At 42.2% G+C, this 18,160-nt stretch overlaps 1 protein-coding gene across 1 annotated transcript; it reads left to right on the forward strand.

Moving 5' to 3' along the window:
• The first annotated feature begins 658 nt into the window (after positions 1-658).
• LOC116296651 (uncharacterized) lies at positions 659-18,144 on the forward strand. The gene is made up of 11 exons (XM_031704704.2): positions 659-739; positions 2,236-6,217; positions 6,918-7,095; positions 8,175-8,378; positions 9,202-9,283; positions 9,577-9,827; positions 10,348-10,576; positions 11,675-13,026; positions 13,582-13,938; positions 14,683-15,247; positions 15,527-18,144. Exons 2-11 carry the CDS (start codon positions 2,280-2,282, stop codon positions 16,723-16,725), a joined length of 8,355 nt encoding a protein of 2,784 aa, XP_031560564.2. The 5' UTR covers positions 659-739; positions 2,236-2,279; the 3' UTR covers positions 16,726-18,144.
• Positions 18,145-18,160: the final 16 nt, after the last annotated feature.

Below are 18,160 nucleotides of genomic sequence, written 5' to 3' on the forward strand. Positions count from 1 at the left end.
AACTCTCTTCAAGTTAATTCTGAGTGAGGTCTATCAAAAAATGAATGTAGTCACGAGAGCTACTAAAAGTTTTTTTTGAGGACTAAAAATACGTTAGAATTCATTGGTTATGATGACATATTTAATTTAAGATTTATCTATGTAATGTCAATTAAATTCCATGTTAAACAATAAAGATTAATTGAAAATCACTCCAACAAGCATATTGTTGAAGAAATAGAAAACGCGAACGCGTGCTGTGTGCTGTCATAAAGCACGCGGGGGTTGGCAGAACACGAGAGAAGTGTTAGTGTCGACACTTCTCGAGTGTTCTGCCAACCCCCAAGTGCTTTATGACTGCACACAGCACAGCAAGCAAGTTTTTTATTTCTTTTATAAAATACAAATTACAATAATAGATAGGAATGACGCAACGGAAAGTGCGCGTGCAATGTGCTCTCATAAAGCACGCGCTCCAAACCAATCAGAATGCGACATTCATAACAGTTATTTTATAAAAGCCAATAGAGATAATGTAGAAATGAATGAAAAGATGGGAATGATGATGAAACATTTTTTATTAACGTATCCAGATTGCATGAAATTTTCACCGAGAGCTTTGGGCTTCCTGTGGTTTTCATGTTAATGTTTCGATTCCGAGAATCGCAGAACTTCGAGCGTTCAGCTTCCTGGAAGATGCGATGAAATTTCTGCTCGAAGATGTCGCTATATATACAGATAAAAAGATGAAGAATAAGAGGTAAACCCGAATACTTTCTGAATGAAACTCGTTTCCAAAGAACTACCTAGTAAGCAGTCAAAATTTTAGTCAAAAAGTAAAAGATTATTTCACTTGGAAAATCTTGAAATTGAGAAACGTCGTTTGTAGTTTGCACTGATGCATCGTGCATGGATTCGGTTTGAATGTTTTTCGTATATCGATCTTATAAAGAATGCCTAAGCTATATTTAGTTTACTGTAAAGCCTTTATCTCAATAGACAGCAATTTAGGAATCTCATCATGTACATCAAAAGTTAACTTTTCTCAGTTTTTCAGTTTCCTTGGTGTTCAAATGGCAGCCTGCCGTGAGAGAAGTTTTCTTTCTGGACCCGGCGCTTGTACGAAGCCTGGATAACGCTATCCGGTGAATAAATCCTTATCCAGTGGATATAAGTCGATGCTATTATCCAATAAATATTTCCACTGGATAAAGATTTATCCACCGGATAGCGCTATCCAGGCTTCGTACAAGCGGGGCCTGCTCAATAATTTTCTACGGTGATGTTTTGCTTTATCCGGTGTATTATGTTATTTCGTTATGATTAGTTTCACATCCTTGTCAATGTCAGATCGTGCTCACTCGCTTGTGAGAAGAACAGCGGGTCCACTCTGTCGCTGCAAGCGAAAGCTTTTTAAAACGAAAAACGAAATATAGGAATAATATACTAGTAATTTTGAAACGTTTTTACGGAAATAAAGGAAAAAGTAAAAAGCTTATATGTAATAAACGCTTTCCTTTATTTCAGCAAAAATGTTTCAAAGTCTTCTCATTATAATTTATTTATATAAAATTATTTATTTTAGGTCCAACTGAACTTTTAATACCCCAGTCAAAGTAAACTTTTTTAACTCCTTTTATGCACCGAGAAAATGTCATTGCGTTTTTTAATATTTATTTTTGATATGAGGAATAGTTTATCACAGGGACTTGAATTTTGGTCTGCACTAGGAATGAGAAATAAAATTTATGGACATGGAATTTTTTCAAGGCTGATAACTATAGGACTGGGAATGGAAAACATAATACCTATATGGGATTTCTCCAAGGTTCATCACTAGGACCATTATTTAAACCACTGGATAGGACTAGTATTTAAACCACCAAGATAGGATTTCTCAAAGATTCATCTCTGAGCTGGACTCGATTAAGGTCACTGGGAATGGGAAATTGTATCATTTAAGGTGGGATTCCCCCAAGGTTCATCACTGGGACCAGGATTTAGGTCACTGGGAATAGAAAATAGAATCACAAGCATGGGATTCCCCCAAGGTTCATCACTGGGACCGGGATAAGTAACTGGGAATGAGAAATAGAATCATTAGCTTAGGGATTTCTCCAAGGTTCATCTCTGGGACCAGATGCTTGGCAAACTTTAGATTGGAAAATAAGATTCGTTTCTTAAGTATCGGGATTCCCTTTAACACCCATATTATAAATATTTCAATAACGTATTGAATTCTTATGTTTCCCAAAGGTTGGTGTACTGTTTGAATAAAGCTCATATAACTTGAGGAAAACATGGCGTGCAGTTATCCACACAAATGGACACTACACTGCAGAAAGTGCAAGACTCAATTAGCATCAAACAACATCCTTGTCCTTGGCATTGTACCGCCATCCCAACACCATTTGGCGGTCAAACCAGGAAGAGAAAAAGACGTTCAAGACTATGTGAGAAAAGTAGAAAGACACGAAGAGAACGCTAGGAGAGCGATGATGTCCAAGTATAAGTTGCTCTGTCAAAGCTGCGACGCCAAAGTTGGAGGAGAAGAGGTGATAGAGGGGGAAGAAACTCTTTGTTTTAAGGCAGAAGCGATCTTTATTAAAGATCGCTACGGCAGGGAAATCAAGGAAAACAAGCTCAAAAAACTTGTACCCGAGCTAAAAGCGTGTGGGATTGAAGAAATGAAACTTGTTTCAGTCCAAAAAGTAAACCCGAGCTTTGTCATTAACAGACAGCCACCAATCCCCCTAATATATTGTGATGTTTCCTTGATGTCCCGCGAAGAAATCAATTCTTTAACGCTTCATAACCCAAGAGAGTACCAGGCTGAACTGTTTAGGTACGCCATGCATGGAAACTCTCTGGTATTCCTTCCCACAGGATCTGGTAAAACACTGATAGCAGCAATGTCAATCAGTTGTATGAAGAAGCTTAATCCAGGAAAGCTTGCAGTGTTCATAGTGGACCGTATTCCACTCGCACATCAGCAAGGCGAATACATCAAAAACCAAGTGCCCTCTTTAACTGTAGGGATAATGGCTGGTGACGCCGCGTCCTCAGAAGCAAACAAGTCCAACTCTGAACGAACCATAAAAGGCCTTGCCGAGAACAAAATTGACGTGTTGGTCCTGACTCACCAATTGTTTCTTAACTTCTTAGCCGACCCAAATGGAGCAGTTCGTATGTCAGATGTTTGTCTTCTTGTCATAGACGAGGCTCATCGTTGTCAAGGTAACCATGTCTTCCATCAGATAATCCGAGATTATTACGTTAAAGTGAGCCCTGACAAGTATAAACCGTTAATACTCGCACTAACGGCTTCACCCGCTGGGGAGACTACTTTAGATGGCACGTTAAAGAACTTGGGTGGATTGCTTGGTAGACTATCTTGCTCTGCACGCATGCCAGTAACATCCGAAGATTTACAACTCTATGCTAATAAACCTGTGGCTTGTCACATAGTTATTCCTCTTTCTCAACTCCAACGAAGCCTTGAAGAGGCAGTTGTGAGCTACCTTAAAACTATTGACGCACGCTTGTTAAGGCATGTTCCAAATAGTACCATCAATGGAATGTCCCCTTTGGGACCTAATTACCGAGGTGCCCTGAGACAAATCATTTGCAAGTGCCACGAGGAGGAAAATACAGAGGGACATGCACTTGGAGAGATGGCCATGCATTTTATTGGGATCTTGGAGCTCAACAATGTACTGGGGTTCAAAGTCGCTATGGAATGCTTGCAGGAATGTTTTGAATTGATTGATAATGCATCTACTCCGATGGAAAGTCAGAAGAAAGACCTTGTTTGCAATGATTATAACTCTGATCATTTTAGATGTCAAATATTATCACTAAGCTTTTGTCGAGAAGTCGACCACGGGAAGTTTCCTCATCTTGTAAAAGAACTCAAATCATTTGCCCTTCGATGTCAAAACGATCCTTCCTCGCGAGGAATAGTTTTCGTTTACATGCGAAAAACAGCCTACAAGTTCTGCCAACGGCTCCAATCGTACCTGGAGATATCCAAAATACTAAAACCGAAGCCGTTTGTGGGACATGGTGATGGAGGCGATGGAATGGCATGGCTTGGGGAACAAGAACTCACCTTAAGGCAGTTCCGTTCTGGGGACACTAAGCTTCTAATCTCTACTAACGTGTTAGAAGAAGGATTAGATGTACCGATATGTAACTTGGTGATTCGGTTCGACACTTCACCGTCGTTGCGTTCCTTTGTTCAAAGTCGCGGAAGAGCGTCTCGTCGACCCGACAGCAAGTTTGTTGTTCTTTACAGTGATCCCAAGAAGCACGAAGAAGCAGCTCTTGTCGAAGAAAAAGAGAAAAACATGGAACTAGCTATGAGAATCCTCCATAACACTTCATATGCGTCTGTCTCGCAAGCAAATAAGTTCGTTTGTGAAGCAAGGAAACCGGAGGTCCCTGACCCCAATAAACCACCTGAACGCGTTCTACTTCAGGAAGAAGCGCATCTTCAATACACCGAAGTTAAAACCCCTTGTGTTCAGGTCGTAGCGCACACGATGCGATCAAGCACGACTCAAGAAATGCCACCAATCATTTCCTTCTTTAATAGCCAATTTGACGTAAAATCAATGGAACCGAGTGAAAATAAGATGAATTATATAAAAAGCGAAGAAGATGATGAATCTCCATCCTCGGGAGCGTACCGGTTTGAACTAGAATACCAACACGGGCAAAATTCATTTATCTTCATGGAAGAAGTTGCTAAATCTTGGTGCAGTCGCCCGGTCGGCCCAAACATCGTGCATTCCCAAGCTTGGTTGGAACTCCTGGATACAGGAAGAAGGAAACGAAATGAAGAAGTAGATGTTCTTTCGGCGGAGATGTTGTCCGTAGGGTACTTTCGCCATCCTACTAGTTTCTGCCAACATTGGCCTGACCCCCTAGGAACAGAGCTACGAAATATCCGTCTTTTGTTCCAACACGATCTTAACATGCTCTTGGTCTTCTTCACTATCACTGAAAATGGGCGGATGAATTTATATGAAGTTGAAATACCCTACACACAACTGGCAAGCTTTATTATCGTAGACAGAAAGGAGAAGTATGCCAATCTCTTTCTTTCCTTGAATACTACGCCAAGATTGTACATGTCAGAAGACAGCGGGTTGATGTGGGAGAAAATTATTCAAGACAGAGAAACTGGTTATTATTCTGGTGATGAATCTGACACTGAAGAAGGTAGCGATGATGAAGGATATCAGGTGGACTTAGTTAACGATGATGACAATGGCGATGTTGAAGTTAGCGCTGTTTATGATGCCGATGCTGATGATGACGACGACGATGATGATCGTCCTCACGATGAAAATATTATCCATACAGCCGCTACTTCTGAAGAGAATGATGGCCCCACCTTTTCACACCCGATACTGCGGGCTCTGAATTCCATCACAGAGTGGTTTCGAGTTTCGAGCGATAGCCAAGACGCATTTGGTCGGTGTTCAAACTACATGCTTAAAATCTCCAACACAGATCTTGATAAAGTTTATTCTGGCCTTAAGTCGTGTGGTAAAGATATATTTTTTGCCACAGTGAAAACCGAAAAAAGATCCTTACTTAGGCCCACAGAGGTGTACCTTCCACCTCGTTTGGACGAAGACATAAGATATGCTGTTCAGTGTTTGTTGGCTTACCATCCAGTGGTACTTGGCCGTATCACAGTCCTCAACTTTGGTCTTCTTCTATCGAGCAAACCTAAGAACACCGCTCTGGCCGCATTAGACAAACTTAGCAAAGTTCTTGACGAGGACATATTCTGTCAACCTGAACAGACGCTTGAAAAAATCCTTCAAGACCCAAATCTTCGTTGTCTACGCTTCACGCCTCAGTCAATTCCTGGTCATTGTGCTCTGGTCAAACGGTTGATAATTACACCAACCCGTCTCCTGTTCAGCCCAGAAGAAATCATGCAAAATAACCGGGTTCTGAGAAAATACTCTCCTAAAGACTTTGTCTGCGCGAACATCCGAGATGAAGATTACTCCAGGATTTCATCATCGAACTGCGATCTGAGCAAAGTACTTTTTCATATAAAGAACGTGCTTGACGAAGGAGTAGAGATTTGTGGAGAACGATATCTGTTTCTTGGTTGCTCTAACAGCCAGCTTCGTAGCCATAGCTGTTGGCTTGTCAAGTCTTCAACGAATCCAGGCGCCATTCGAGCTTGGATGGGAGACTTTTCGAAAATCAGGTTAGTCTTGCAACGCAATGTTGTTACTACCATTATACCACTTACACCAGTACCGCCAAACGACAACCATCATTATTACTACCGGCCTCCACCACTGCTACCACCACTACTACTACCACTACTACCACCACCGCCACCGCCACTACTACTGCTACTGCCACTAACACAACCACTACCACTAATACCACTACCACTAATACCACTACCACTAATACCACTACCACTACCACTACCGCTCCACTACCACTACCACTACCAACACCACTACCAACACCACTACCACTACCAACACCACTACCACTACCACCACTACCACTACCACTACCACTACAACTACCAACACCACTACCACTACCATTACCATTACCACTACCACTACCACCACCACCACCACTACCAACACCACTACCATTACCACTAGCACCACCACCACTACCGCCACCACCACCACTACTACTACCACTACTACCACCACCACTACCACCAACACAGCTACCACCACCACCGCAACCACCACCACAGCCACTACCACCACTACTACCACCGTATGTAGAATGACGTCCATCTCCAATACTACCACTACACCACCAACACTACTACTACATTGACCACAATTTCCAATACTACCACTATACCACCACCGCTACCGGCCAACACCACTCCTGAGTTAAGGTATTATATATCCACTTGTCTTTTCCAGGTGTGTTGGTACGTATGTTTCACGAATGGGTCAGTGTTTTTCGACATCCTTGGACACCGTTGGTATAAGCATCGATGATGGCGTTCGTTGGAATGACCAAAACGATATTGTTACTGAAGACGGGAAGTATACGTTTTCTGATGGGGTTGGCGGATTATCACAGGAACTCGCCAAGGAGGTAACGAAGAAACGTCCAGGGGGAAAAATGGCAAACTCACAAATCGAAGTATTCAGGAACGAATAGACTACTTCGACGATACGGCGGCCATCTTGGATCGCTAGGCATTATCAGTTTGCAAAATAAAGCTTTGTTTCATTAATGAAGTCGATTGATATTAACAGCTCACAACGAAAGAATACGACAAACTAAGACGTCACGATCACCTTTACCCAAAAAGATATACAAACACACGAGACTATATTTTTCCTGTCATCTTTGTTTCGTTTTGCCCCCTGGCAAGATGGCCGCCGTATCGTCGAAGTAGTCTATTCGTTCCTGAATAAGACCGGAGAACCCCCCAAAAAAACCCTTGAATCCAACGAGAGACACAACAACCTCCAAAAAGGCCTGTGTTTCCTCGAACCTTCTGGCATAAAACAAACGCTGAAATACCATTCTCCATCTTAAATCCTCACTAAATAGTCGGGGCATTCTGGATTTTCGATTCACGAGTTGAATTTTGCATTTAAAGTTCAGGCTGACGCACACGAGGCAAAGAATACATAATGAAACACGTGATATTTCTTTTAGTCTAAATGTGTAAATGTGTAAACGTGCAAATGTCTTTTTTCGGTGAACAACGTTAATGACATTGACTGTATACACCTATTCCAAAAATCGTCGCTCCAAAAGCCTCGAGCAACAAGCCAAGACCGCAGAGAACGCTGGTACTTTTAGCTGTAATTAGTTTATTCATGGTGCATTTTCATTTATTGACTTCGCAAATTGCTCCAAGCAAGGCTGCTTGAGATGATAATTAATGTAGAGCTATAGCCACTTGCATGAACCATGAATAAATCAATTATAATTAAAAGTACCGACGTTCTCTGGAGCCTTGGCTTGTTACTTGAGGCTCTTGGTTCGACAACGATTTTCGAAATAGGTGTATATATATATATATTGATGGATATAATACAATGCTTGATCTACTGCAAAAACTGCTACAACGACAATGGGTTAGCTATTGTCTGAGTCGAAATCATTAATGGAGAGAATTTTAGCTATATATCAGTTTCTTATGACGTGAAATTTTGTAGGTTTTAAAGAAGGTCGGAAAGAAGTTCAGGCCATCTGCTTTCCAAATCCGGTTTGCTGGCTACAAAGGAGTCTTAGCAGTTGACTCGCGGCTGTCTGGCAAGGAGGCGTATTTTCGTCCAAGCATGCGCAAGTTTGAATCAACACATCGAAGATTGGAAGTTATTCAAACCTCGCGTCCACAAGCTGTTTTCCTAAACCATCAGGTTTGAACAAACAATATTCTTATTACTCTGCTGATTGTTCGGCATTCTCCCGATGCAGACTTGGTTAAACTTATCTATATGGCCACCCCCAATACCATCCTCGGAATCCCAGGGACAAAGTTCTGTCGCCCCTTTAATTATCGCTCCCAGAAAAAAAAATAGGGGAGCGAGAAACGATCGAGCGACAGAGCTTTACCCGTGAGTTCCAGAGGGATGTCCCAATAGAGGTTTTGCACCATCACGTGCCGGCACCATAATAAAGCTTGGACTGCCTGTGGTTAGATGGCAGAACAATAGAATCCATTTGCTTTTGGGAATTGAATTCTTTCTCATGTAAAAAGACTGTATGCCAGCCATCTAACATGGCTGTCGTCACGTGGTGGTGCAAAACCTCTATAGTCGACAACCAACATTTTCTTCACAGTCAAAAGTGGTAATTAAAAATTATCAATTATTGTAGCATCTAATATGAAGTTGTGAGTAAATGACGCCGTTTACTCAACCCAAGCATTGTTCTTTTAGCTTTTAACCTAAAATTTCTTGAGGATAACGTGCTTAAAACATGAAGAATTTTTGGTAGAGTAGTTGTTAAAAGTCATCCATATTCATCGCTAAATTACGTACTTCAACTAGGAATAATCAGTTTCTAATTTTGACGGTTTTTCGTCCAAGTGTCCCTTAAGCTTTCGATGCGTTAAAACCAGTTGGAATTAATTTAGAAGTTGATTATTACGGAGGGAGAAAACTACTGCAAGGGAGAACCTGAAGAAAAACCCTCGCAGCACAGGAGAAATAACTTGTGTTGTTGCTCGTTTTCTTGTAGGTGATTATGCTTCTTTCTAACCTGGGAGTGCCAGAGGAAGTGTTCCAACAGCTTATGCGAGAGGCTTTGAATAATCTAGCAGGTATGGATGGTTAGGCGAATGTTTAATTAGTTTGGTTTACGGAAAGTACGACATATTCCGCACATACATTAGACCTTGAACCTCTTGATTAGAGAAGAAAACACATATACAGACGGCATGAGTACTAGCCTCCTCCGCAGACGTTGTTAGGGTCGTCACGCAACGCTTCTTCTGGGGAGAGAAGCGTTGTGTGATGACCCTAACAACGTCTGCAAAGGAGGATACTTGACTACGGATTTGCTGTGTGTTTGGCACTCTATTACCTTTTATACTTTGTTCTTTTTTAAAATCAGGGATGCTGTTAGATGAACGTCGTGCCGTTCAACAGATGTCCTCAGCAGTAAAGATTGGTATAGAATATCGCAGTCTTTCTGCGGCAGGCATCCCCCTGACTGTAGAGCCGTTCTTTCGATGTGTTATCGCCGCCGTGTACTATGACAGCTTACAAAGCTTGTTGACTAAAGCGAGAATCAAGCTACCTGCAGATAAAGCAAGATTGATGATGGGTGTGATGGATGAAACTGGGACGCTCAAATATGGACAGGTATTGTTTATTACACGAATTATTAAGTCATCAAGGTAGATGTTTAATAATAACGAGGGTAAGGACTGAACATAGAGTAAGGACTGAACTTTACGAGGGTAAGGACTGAACATAGCCGAGACAGCGCACGATCACGGCACGGTTACCGTACAACAATTTCACGGTACGGCATGCACGCACAGTCACCTTACGGCCATTTCAAGGTACGGCACAGTAAACGTACGGCAATTTGACAGTACGGCACGGTCACCATACGGTAATTTCACAACGGTCACCACTTAGCAATTTCACTGTACAGCAAGATCAAGGTGTAGCACGATTATCGCACGCCACGGTCATACTCCTTCACGGTTACAGTACGGCACGGTCAAGATACGAAATTCATATTCGTTAAAATAAGCACATCGCTCGAGTGCCGTTCATCTGGGTCACAGCCTAATGGGCACGGCACGTAAACCCGTCAACTATTTCTTAATTATTTCGTCTATTTATTAAATATCTTGGCAAATCTTCCCACCAGGTTTTCGTGCAGTATTCAGCAGTATCCACCAACCCAAAAAGCAACGAGGAATTTGATTTCACCAAGAAGATCGTTCTGAAGGGACCAGTGATGGTCACACGAAATCCATGTCTACATCCGGGAGATGTCAGGAAGCTGGTTGCCGTGGATACGCCTCAATTAAGACATCTTGTAGATTGTGTTGTTTTCCCCAGTGTTGGGCCTAGGCCGCATCCGAGCGAGATGGCAGGTTAGTGTAAACTATATCCATTCTGTCGGTCCAATTATACTCTGCTCTTTTCTCCTCTCCTCGTCCCTCATTCCATCTATCAATAGACCCTTTTCGAGTTCCAAATTACCGCTGTGTTTCTTGATTACAGACTCATTTACTCAGGCTTAGCCTCGATTTTGGGAAGAATATTCACGTGTTCCAGTTAAGGTCCGTCAAGTTTCACTCGAAACTGGACTATTGTCCCAAACTCCATTTCTTCCACTTTCCAAAACGGCTATCCTTTCAACATAATTGTCATATAAATAAATATATAATAAATAATAAATAAATTAAAAGAATAATCAACCAAAACATTAATTACTTCGACCAATGTAAGTTTAATAAATAAATAAATAAATAAATAACGGGGTTCTTATATAGCGCATTTTACGTGGTCTCAATGCGCTTCACAATCATGACCAGTGGAGGACTTTACGGGCTGCGTATTTAGGCGCTAGTAGCAGCCGTGCAGCTTACAACCATGAGTGATTTGTTAGTAAGTTAGTATTAATGCCTCCAGATTGGGATAGGCTGTTGAACCGGGAGACAATCCCCTACTCTTACACGAATAATTCAACAGGTTCTTTTATGTCCCCCATTTACTGTTGGTTAGGAAGGGTTGGGAGACAAGGCCTACGCTTTTAAGTCCTTGCCGAGAAGACTTGAAGGTCTAACCATTTGCAGATGTAATTACAAAGGCAGCACCTTCTCCTCAGTTATTGTAAAACCCTGAGTGTTGGTCCGGCCCAGGCTTGAACCACGACCTCCCGCACAACAGACCGACGCTCTTACCAACCGAGCTAACCGGGTGGCGGTTAATGGACGGAAGCACTAGAAAACTCGTGGGTCTGGTTCTCAGATAGATGATAAATAGCGATAAAAAATCGGTTAATCAGCCGTTTACGTGATGGCGTCATTTTACTATCACTACCAAAATGCTTCGCGAATTTTCTTTCTTATTCAAATTTTTATTTCCTCATGAGAATACTAAGACAATTAGTCCTAATTAACTGAACAAAAAAAAGTGTGCAAAGGAGTCTGGTACTGGTAGTAGATGACATTATTTTCATTCTACAGGCGGAGACCTCGATGGAGATCTTTACTTCGTTAGCTGGCACCAAGATCTCTTCTCACATCCAGAAAAAGACCTCTTCCCGCCAATGGATTACACAGCACCCCCCAAAAAACGCTCGCCATTTGACATCACCCCAGCCGACATGACCAGCTTTATAATGGACTACATACGAAGTGATCAACTTGGGGTCATCGATAATGCACACAAGGCGCACGCAGATCGTCAGGCCCAAGGAGTGGAGTCAGAAAAGTGCTTATTATTGGCAGAAGCTCATTCGTTAGCAGTTGACGCGCCTAAGACTGGGGTTTGGCCTGACGTTAAGTCATTAGATTTAGGTCTAGACCAGTATCCTGACTTCATGATGAAGACAGACAAGCCAAGTTACAAGTCGAATAAACTGTTAGGTAAGCTCTATCGTGCTTGCCGTGCCTTTAAGAGAAACGCTGAGCATAGTCTTCCGACTGACATCCAAAGACCTGTAGTTGACCGCGCCTTTGTTGTCCAGGGTTACAAGAAGTATGTTAAGGAGGCTCGTGACTTGTACTCGGAGTACAGCGAGAATTTGGATAGGTTGATGACCATATATGGTATTAACACGGAAGCCGAATTGGTATCGGGATGTTTTCGGAAACTGCACAAGCGTCTTAGCAGAGAACGCACTGAAGTCGCCGAAATCGTCGAGAGACTCGTTAATGACGTCCGGATGAAGTTTAGAAAGCGATTTTTCGAGGAATTCAAAATGGATACATCAAGACACAAGGCAGAAAACCTTCAGAGCAATGAAATGCACCGAAAGGGCTCTGCTTGGTACCACGTAGCATATGCCGAAGCGCCCAGTACTCCTCGTGGAGGTCCAAAACCCACACGGTTTCTAAGCTTTCCCTGGGTAGTTGATGACGTCATGGCAAGCATCCGGGAACAAAGGAAAACTGGTTTAGCCTGTAGTTTTTCTGCCGCGCAGCAACGCGTTGTTCCGAGTGGTTTCGCTCAAGACGTCAGTGAGATTCACTTCAAGGGACCGAAAGTGGACGTTATATCTAGGGACTTGATGAAGCGTCTAGAAGAGGACAAAGAAATGTTGCTGCAACAATACAAACGCCGCCTGAGTGGAAGAAACCTTGTCGCTCAGTCAATTCAGAAGGTGTACAGGGGCTGGAATGTGGCGGTGTTTGGATCCACTGCGACGTTGCTGTTTCGTGAAAATTCCGACGTGGATTTGTGCGTGTACGAGACAAAGTGGAAAAACCCTCGAAGCAGTAGCAAGAAGGAACAGCTTAAGCTATTGAAGTCCTTGACACCATTGATGGGGAAGATGTTTAAGAGTACACGGCTTGTTGCTAGAGCAAAAGTACCGGTAAGCAGGCTTTAATAATCCTGAAAGTGATAATCTAAATTTTGCTCTCTCTTTCTTCTCCTCTTCCTCCTCTCCCTCCTCTTCCTCCTTTCCATCCTCTTCCTCCTCTCTCTCCTCTTCCTCCTCTTTCTCCTCTTCCTCCTCTTCCTCCTCTTCCTCCTCTTCCTCCTCTTCCTCCTCTTCCTCCTCTTCCTCCTCTTCCTCCTCTTTCTCTCCTTCCTTCTCTTCCTTCTCTTCCTTCTCTTCCTTTCTCTTCTTCCTCCCCTTTTTTCCTCCTCTTCCCCCAAGTCAATCTTATTATCTGCTCCAAATGGTGGTCAAACACTGGCCACCACGTGCTGTCAACCCGAAAGAATTCTATTAAAAATTAGTGATTCAGCTGATGAACATTTCGCACGAGACAGGAAATAACATCAAGTGAAACCCAGCAATCTCTGGTTGGCACATGAATAATAAAAGCTTATGTCACATGAAGTATCGCTTTATCCATTACACGGCTCATGAAACCACTAGTACTTGAGAAGAAATTCTTAAAGAATCTTTAAATCGTTGCAGGTAATCTGCTGTAAGAATTTCAAGAATAAACAAGCCCCGCCCTTGTCTCTTGAAGTTCCCTTCGATCTGAGCGCCTCGAGAGATGGTCTGGATAAAGCAATCGTCGTTTCTTACTATATCATGTCCGAACCACTCCTGCTTCCAATCCTACGCTTTCTTCTCCTGTGGGGTCACAAGTCTGGTTTGACGGGTCACGGCAAAAGAGTATGTGTCAACACCAACGCCCTTATGTTTATATTCCTGAGTCACTGTTTGGGTAATGGGTGTGTGAATGAACTGAGTGGAGACGTGGTGAGACACTTTTATGACAAGAACAGAGAACGGAAATTTGTTGATCAACTTCAAGACTGGGAGAATGTAAGTGGAATTTTAAAATAACGATATACACACGTTAGGACAATTAACTGAGTGGAAAAATCCGTAGGCAGTTACTAAGTAAATCTGCATGTGCTAGGAAACTCCTCAGGACAATGGCGGGTGAAAATAGAAAATAACTGAGAAGATTGGTAAAACTAATACACCTATTTACAACAGATCTCTTTACCTTTGAAGTAATAATGTTTTCGCATTTATAGACATGCACGTGCCATTCTCTAGAGAATAAGATTTTGTCGGCCGTTTTATGCACAAGCGTTAAACAAAGAAATGATACTCTAGGGAATGACACGTAAAATGGGAAACCATCTATAGTCAAGCCAAAAAGCTATATTCTTGAAAAACGAAAAAGGGTTTTTCAAGCACCGGTGGCGTAAGCTGCTAATGCGCCGCCTCTCACCAATGCGGCCCGAGTTCGAGTCCTGCCGATCTCGATGTCATATGTGAATAGAGTTGTTTGTTGGTTCTCTCCTGTGATTCGAGGGTTTTTCTCCGGGTTCTCCGGTTTTCCTCCCTCCTCAAAAATCAACTTCGACAAAATTCTAATTCGATCTTTGAGCTTTCACCTAGTTTGGAGCTTAGCTCTGTTGTATTGTCCCACGCTGCAGCGAAAAGCTTCGTAGAAACGTACTGGCGCCGAGAAGTGGATATAAAAGAACTGGCTTCTCAAACCATTAATATAAGAAAATCAAAGCGAAAGTATCGTTTTCCCTTCTTTCCTTTCAGATTCTAGAAGGATTGGTAGGTTCTAGCCAAGTTGGCGCAAACCAACCAAATCTAAAAGGATTTTTACCGGGGGAGGTGTTGATTGAGTTCTTTGCCAGCCATACTTCACTCGATCGACTTAGAATACCAGAAAGTATTTCACGCTTGGTTAATGCAAAATGCGTTCAAGATCTCCTCAAGTCTTGCTCGATAAGCTTTCTCCAGGAGCAAATGCAGCGCGCATATCATTTGCTCGCTGTCCATGGAGACCTAGAAACTCTCTTGAACCTGTGTGAAGCTGAAGTTCGTGAAACTATTCATTTATCAACCGGACTCTCCGCAGCAATGAGAGGAGCTGAAAGAGAGAACGCTCATGAAATTCAAGAACGAACCGGCGCTAAAGTCAGCATCCGACGGAAGTTCCAGAGTTTCATCTATCGGTTGATTGTCGAAGCTAGAGGGACGGAGCTCCAGGTTGAAGCTGTTGAACATCTTATACAGGATATGACTCGTACGACGAGTGCGATGAGGGCCGCGTTTATGTCCATGTGTTTTGTTAAGGGCGCCAGCCAAATCTTGTTTGAAGGTACGTATACGATTAACGTGGCCATATTTGTGGCTCCAGGCAGGAACGTTCTCGTTATTAATTCCTTAATTTATATCCTACACTCATCATATTATATTGGACTTCTATTTATTATACATTTTCCTACATGGCTGTCATGCTTATATCTATTTATTCTTAATATTGTTATAATCTCCAAGATGGCCGCCCGATGCCTTTCAATTTTTCTCCTAGTTTTGTTATATTCTCCAACATGGCCGATACTTTTCTTAATCTTCTCATTTGCACTTCTCCTGTAAGGTTACCGTGACGATGACGACGTAGTCACGCTTGTCCCATATCACTCTTGCCACCACCCTCAGCACGATGGATCCCGTCTCTACACCCCTATGCTGGCCACCCCCATGCGCTTTAGTCCCGAGGACGCCCTGAGCCTCAAGGGTAGAGAGTTTGATGAGTTCCGACGAAAGTTTCTCACCCAGTTCGCACTGGCTGCCAAAGAACACGAACCTGCACTGCACGGTGAAATGGAGTTCGCTGTACGGTTTGGCCGTATCTATATCTTTCGAGTCCCAAAGTCCTTTATTGAAGATGCTGAACCTGTTACAGTACAAATGCTGCAGGCGAATCTTAAGCGCGGTTATAAGGCCAAGCCAACGGGGACTAAGAAGCCTAAACGTGAACTAGTTGTCACGAATTCTGGCGTGACAAGACGAAATGCAAGGTCACGCCAGAAACGACAGAAACCAAAGGAGAAAAAGGTTAAAGAAAAAAAGATGCAAGAAAAACCGTGTCGCAGCTCGTACTTCACGATTATTAAATCCAAGGAACAAGTGGAAAAGTTCCTCAGAAGAAGTGGTTTTATCGAAGTGGCTTCTTTTGAAGTGTACGACGTAAACACGAAAGGAAATGAAGAATTGAATGTGAAATTTGACGGGGATCTAAACTTCACCGAGCTTTGCTTTCCGTCCCTTCGTTGGTACCTCACTGACGTTAAACGAAGGTGGAGGAAAAGTCAACAGCAGAAAACCCAAGATGGCGACGAGAGCGATGTTCGATTCATCCTTCAGTCGCGTCGCTCTTTGAATCAACAAGAAATTCAGGACACCGAGTACGAAGTTTTTCAAGAGCTCATGCAAAAGCCAAGCCAGGCTGTTCCCGCAACGAAACCAACCAAGAAGCAAAAACGCATGTTTTGTATTAAAGACGATCTCTGGAATGAAGTCAGTATGGTCAGGCACAAGAAAACTCGGCTTTTTCGCAGCGAGCAAGATGATGATCCGTTTCTGTCGCTTGTCACCGTAGAACTCAAGGAAGTAACGGAACATTCGCGTCCGATGACCGAGTGCTCTTGCTTTCGCAAGAATTTTACGCGTCATGAGCTTGACATTCAGTTAGATACACCCCCCTTATCGACGAGTGAAGGGGAGCTGTCTGTGTTTTTAGAGAGAATTTGGCAGTTAGCTTTCGAAATTTCAACTTTTTTGTCTAATGGCTAACTTCTCCTCTTTCCTTCCTTTTCCTCAAACTTCATTCGACGACATTCACCCAATTTACTTTTTTTTCGGCGCGAGTCGTCACCTTGTATAGTTGATGCTGGAAGGTGTTACGAGGACCAAAAAGTTCTGACATTGTTCTCGGATTCCCATACAAATAGCAGATATAATAGATGCATACAAAGTTGATGCAAATAAGACAACAAGCACTGTATCGACCCGATAGCTTCACTCGTATAATTTGTAAACAAAAGAATATCTCATTGCGGACTCGACTGCAAAAACAGCTATTCACTGAAAATTCAGATTTTTAAATTTTCTTTCTAAACAGCAGTAAGAAAAGCTTTCAATGAAGTTAGAAAGGTGATATTTTGCTCGTATTTAGAGAGCTAACTAAACAAACCAAGCAAATATTATAATTTGTTTAAAAGGCAGTACATTCGTACGGAAATCAGAGCCGAACAATGTGCGAACTTCTTGGTGACCGTAAAACAATTCAACAACAGTTGATACCACACGATGGCTAGCCTTGTAAAGGTGAGTTAAAAACAAATTTACCCAGTTTTCGTGGGTTATTTGGATAAGTTCCGTTCCCTCCCATGCGGGACTCAACAGAAAAATTAAACAGCTGGAAAACCAACTGAAGTTTGATAAACGATCAAAGAACGTGTTATGTGGGTTGGTATAAGACTACATCACATCAACGGCATTAACCCGAATGGAAAACATAGCGGTTCATATATTGCAGTTTTGAGAAGCATTTGATGATCAGATTTAAGAACTTCTAATGACCGTCAACACGTGTGGGTTGTAAAAAGAAGAGGCCGGAAACTACTTAACAAGAGATATTGTTTTCTTTTTTGATTTCAACTTGTTTTTAATATAAAACGAGTGGTTATTTCGTCTAAGGCCTGCGGTCATATATCTATCAAGTGCGAGATATTCGTAGGCAACGAAATCCTCCTACTCGTTCGTTCAAAAGTCTAAATAGTATAAACACTTATTTCAATAAAGTTAGTTACCTGAAAAGCTACAAAGCTAAGACCGACAAGGATTATGGGTACTGAGATACATTTTACATGTTTCAACCGCTTGATAACTGTTGATGGACTCGAGATCTTCTACCAGTTACAAGTTCACCTCCTCTGCGCATCCTCAACTGCTGCAGTTTGTGTCAAAAGCTTTACTTATTGGATATAACACATTTTCCCATGATTCTCAGCGATCACAGATTTCTAGGTTTTTGTTGACTAACTTTATTGAAATAAGTGCATATAGACTGCTTTCTGCTTAAGAACAGACACGAACATTAAGATAACTGATGGAACAGAGTGATTTATGATCAGTCAGATGTTCAAGATCTAGAGGTTTTAAAGAATCGTTTCCCCTATTCACATCAATACACAATTGACACTTGTTTAATTCTGGGTTCAGTGTC

The sequence above is a fragment of the Actinia tenebrosa genome, unplaced genomic scaffold (genome assembly GCF_029948245.1).
Source record: "Actinia tenebrosa isolate PJP-AT-01 unplaced genomic scaffold, QUT_ActTen_1.0 PGA_scaffold3__52_contigs__length_22856419, whole genome shotgun sequence".
NCBI lineage: Eukaryota > Metazoa > Cnidaria > Anthozoa > Actiniaria > Actiniidae > Actinia > Actinia tenebrosa.

Bases quoted from the DNA above. Each gene is read 5' to 3' on its own strand.
- LOC116296651 (XM_031704704.2), top strand. From the start codon at position 2,280: ATGGCGTGCAGTTATCCACACAAATGGACACTACACTGCAGAAAGTGC. The intron at 8,379-9,201 runs GTTTGAACAAAC...GTTTTCTTGTAG, and splicing joins CTGTTTTCCTAAACCATCAG to GTGATTATGCTTCTTTCTAA. The intron at 13,027-13,581 runs GTAAGCAGGCTT...AAATCGTTGCAG, and splicing joins TTGCTAGAGCAAAAGTACCG to GTAATCTGCTGTAAGAATTT.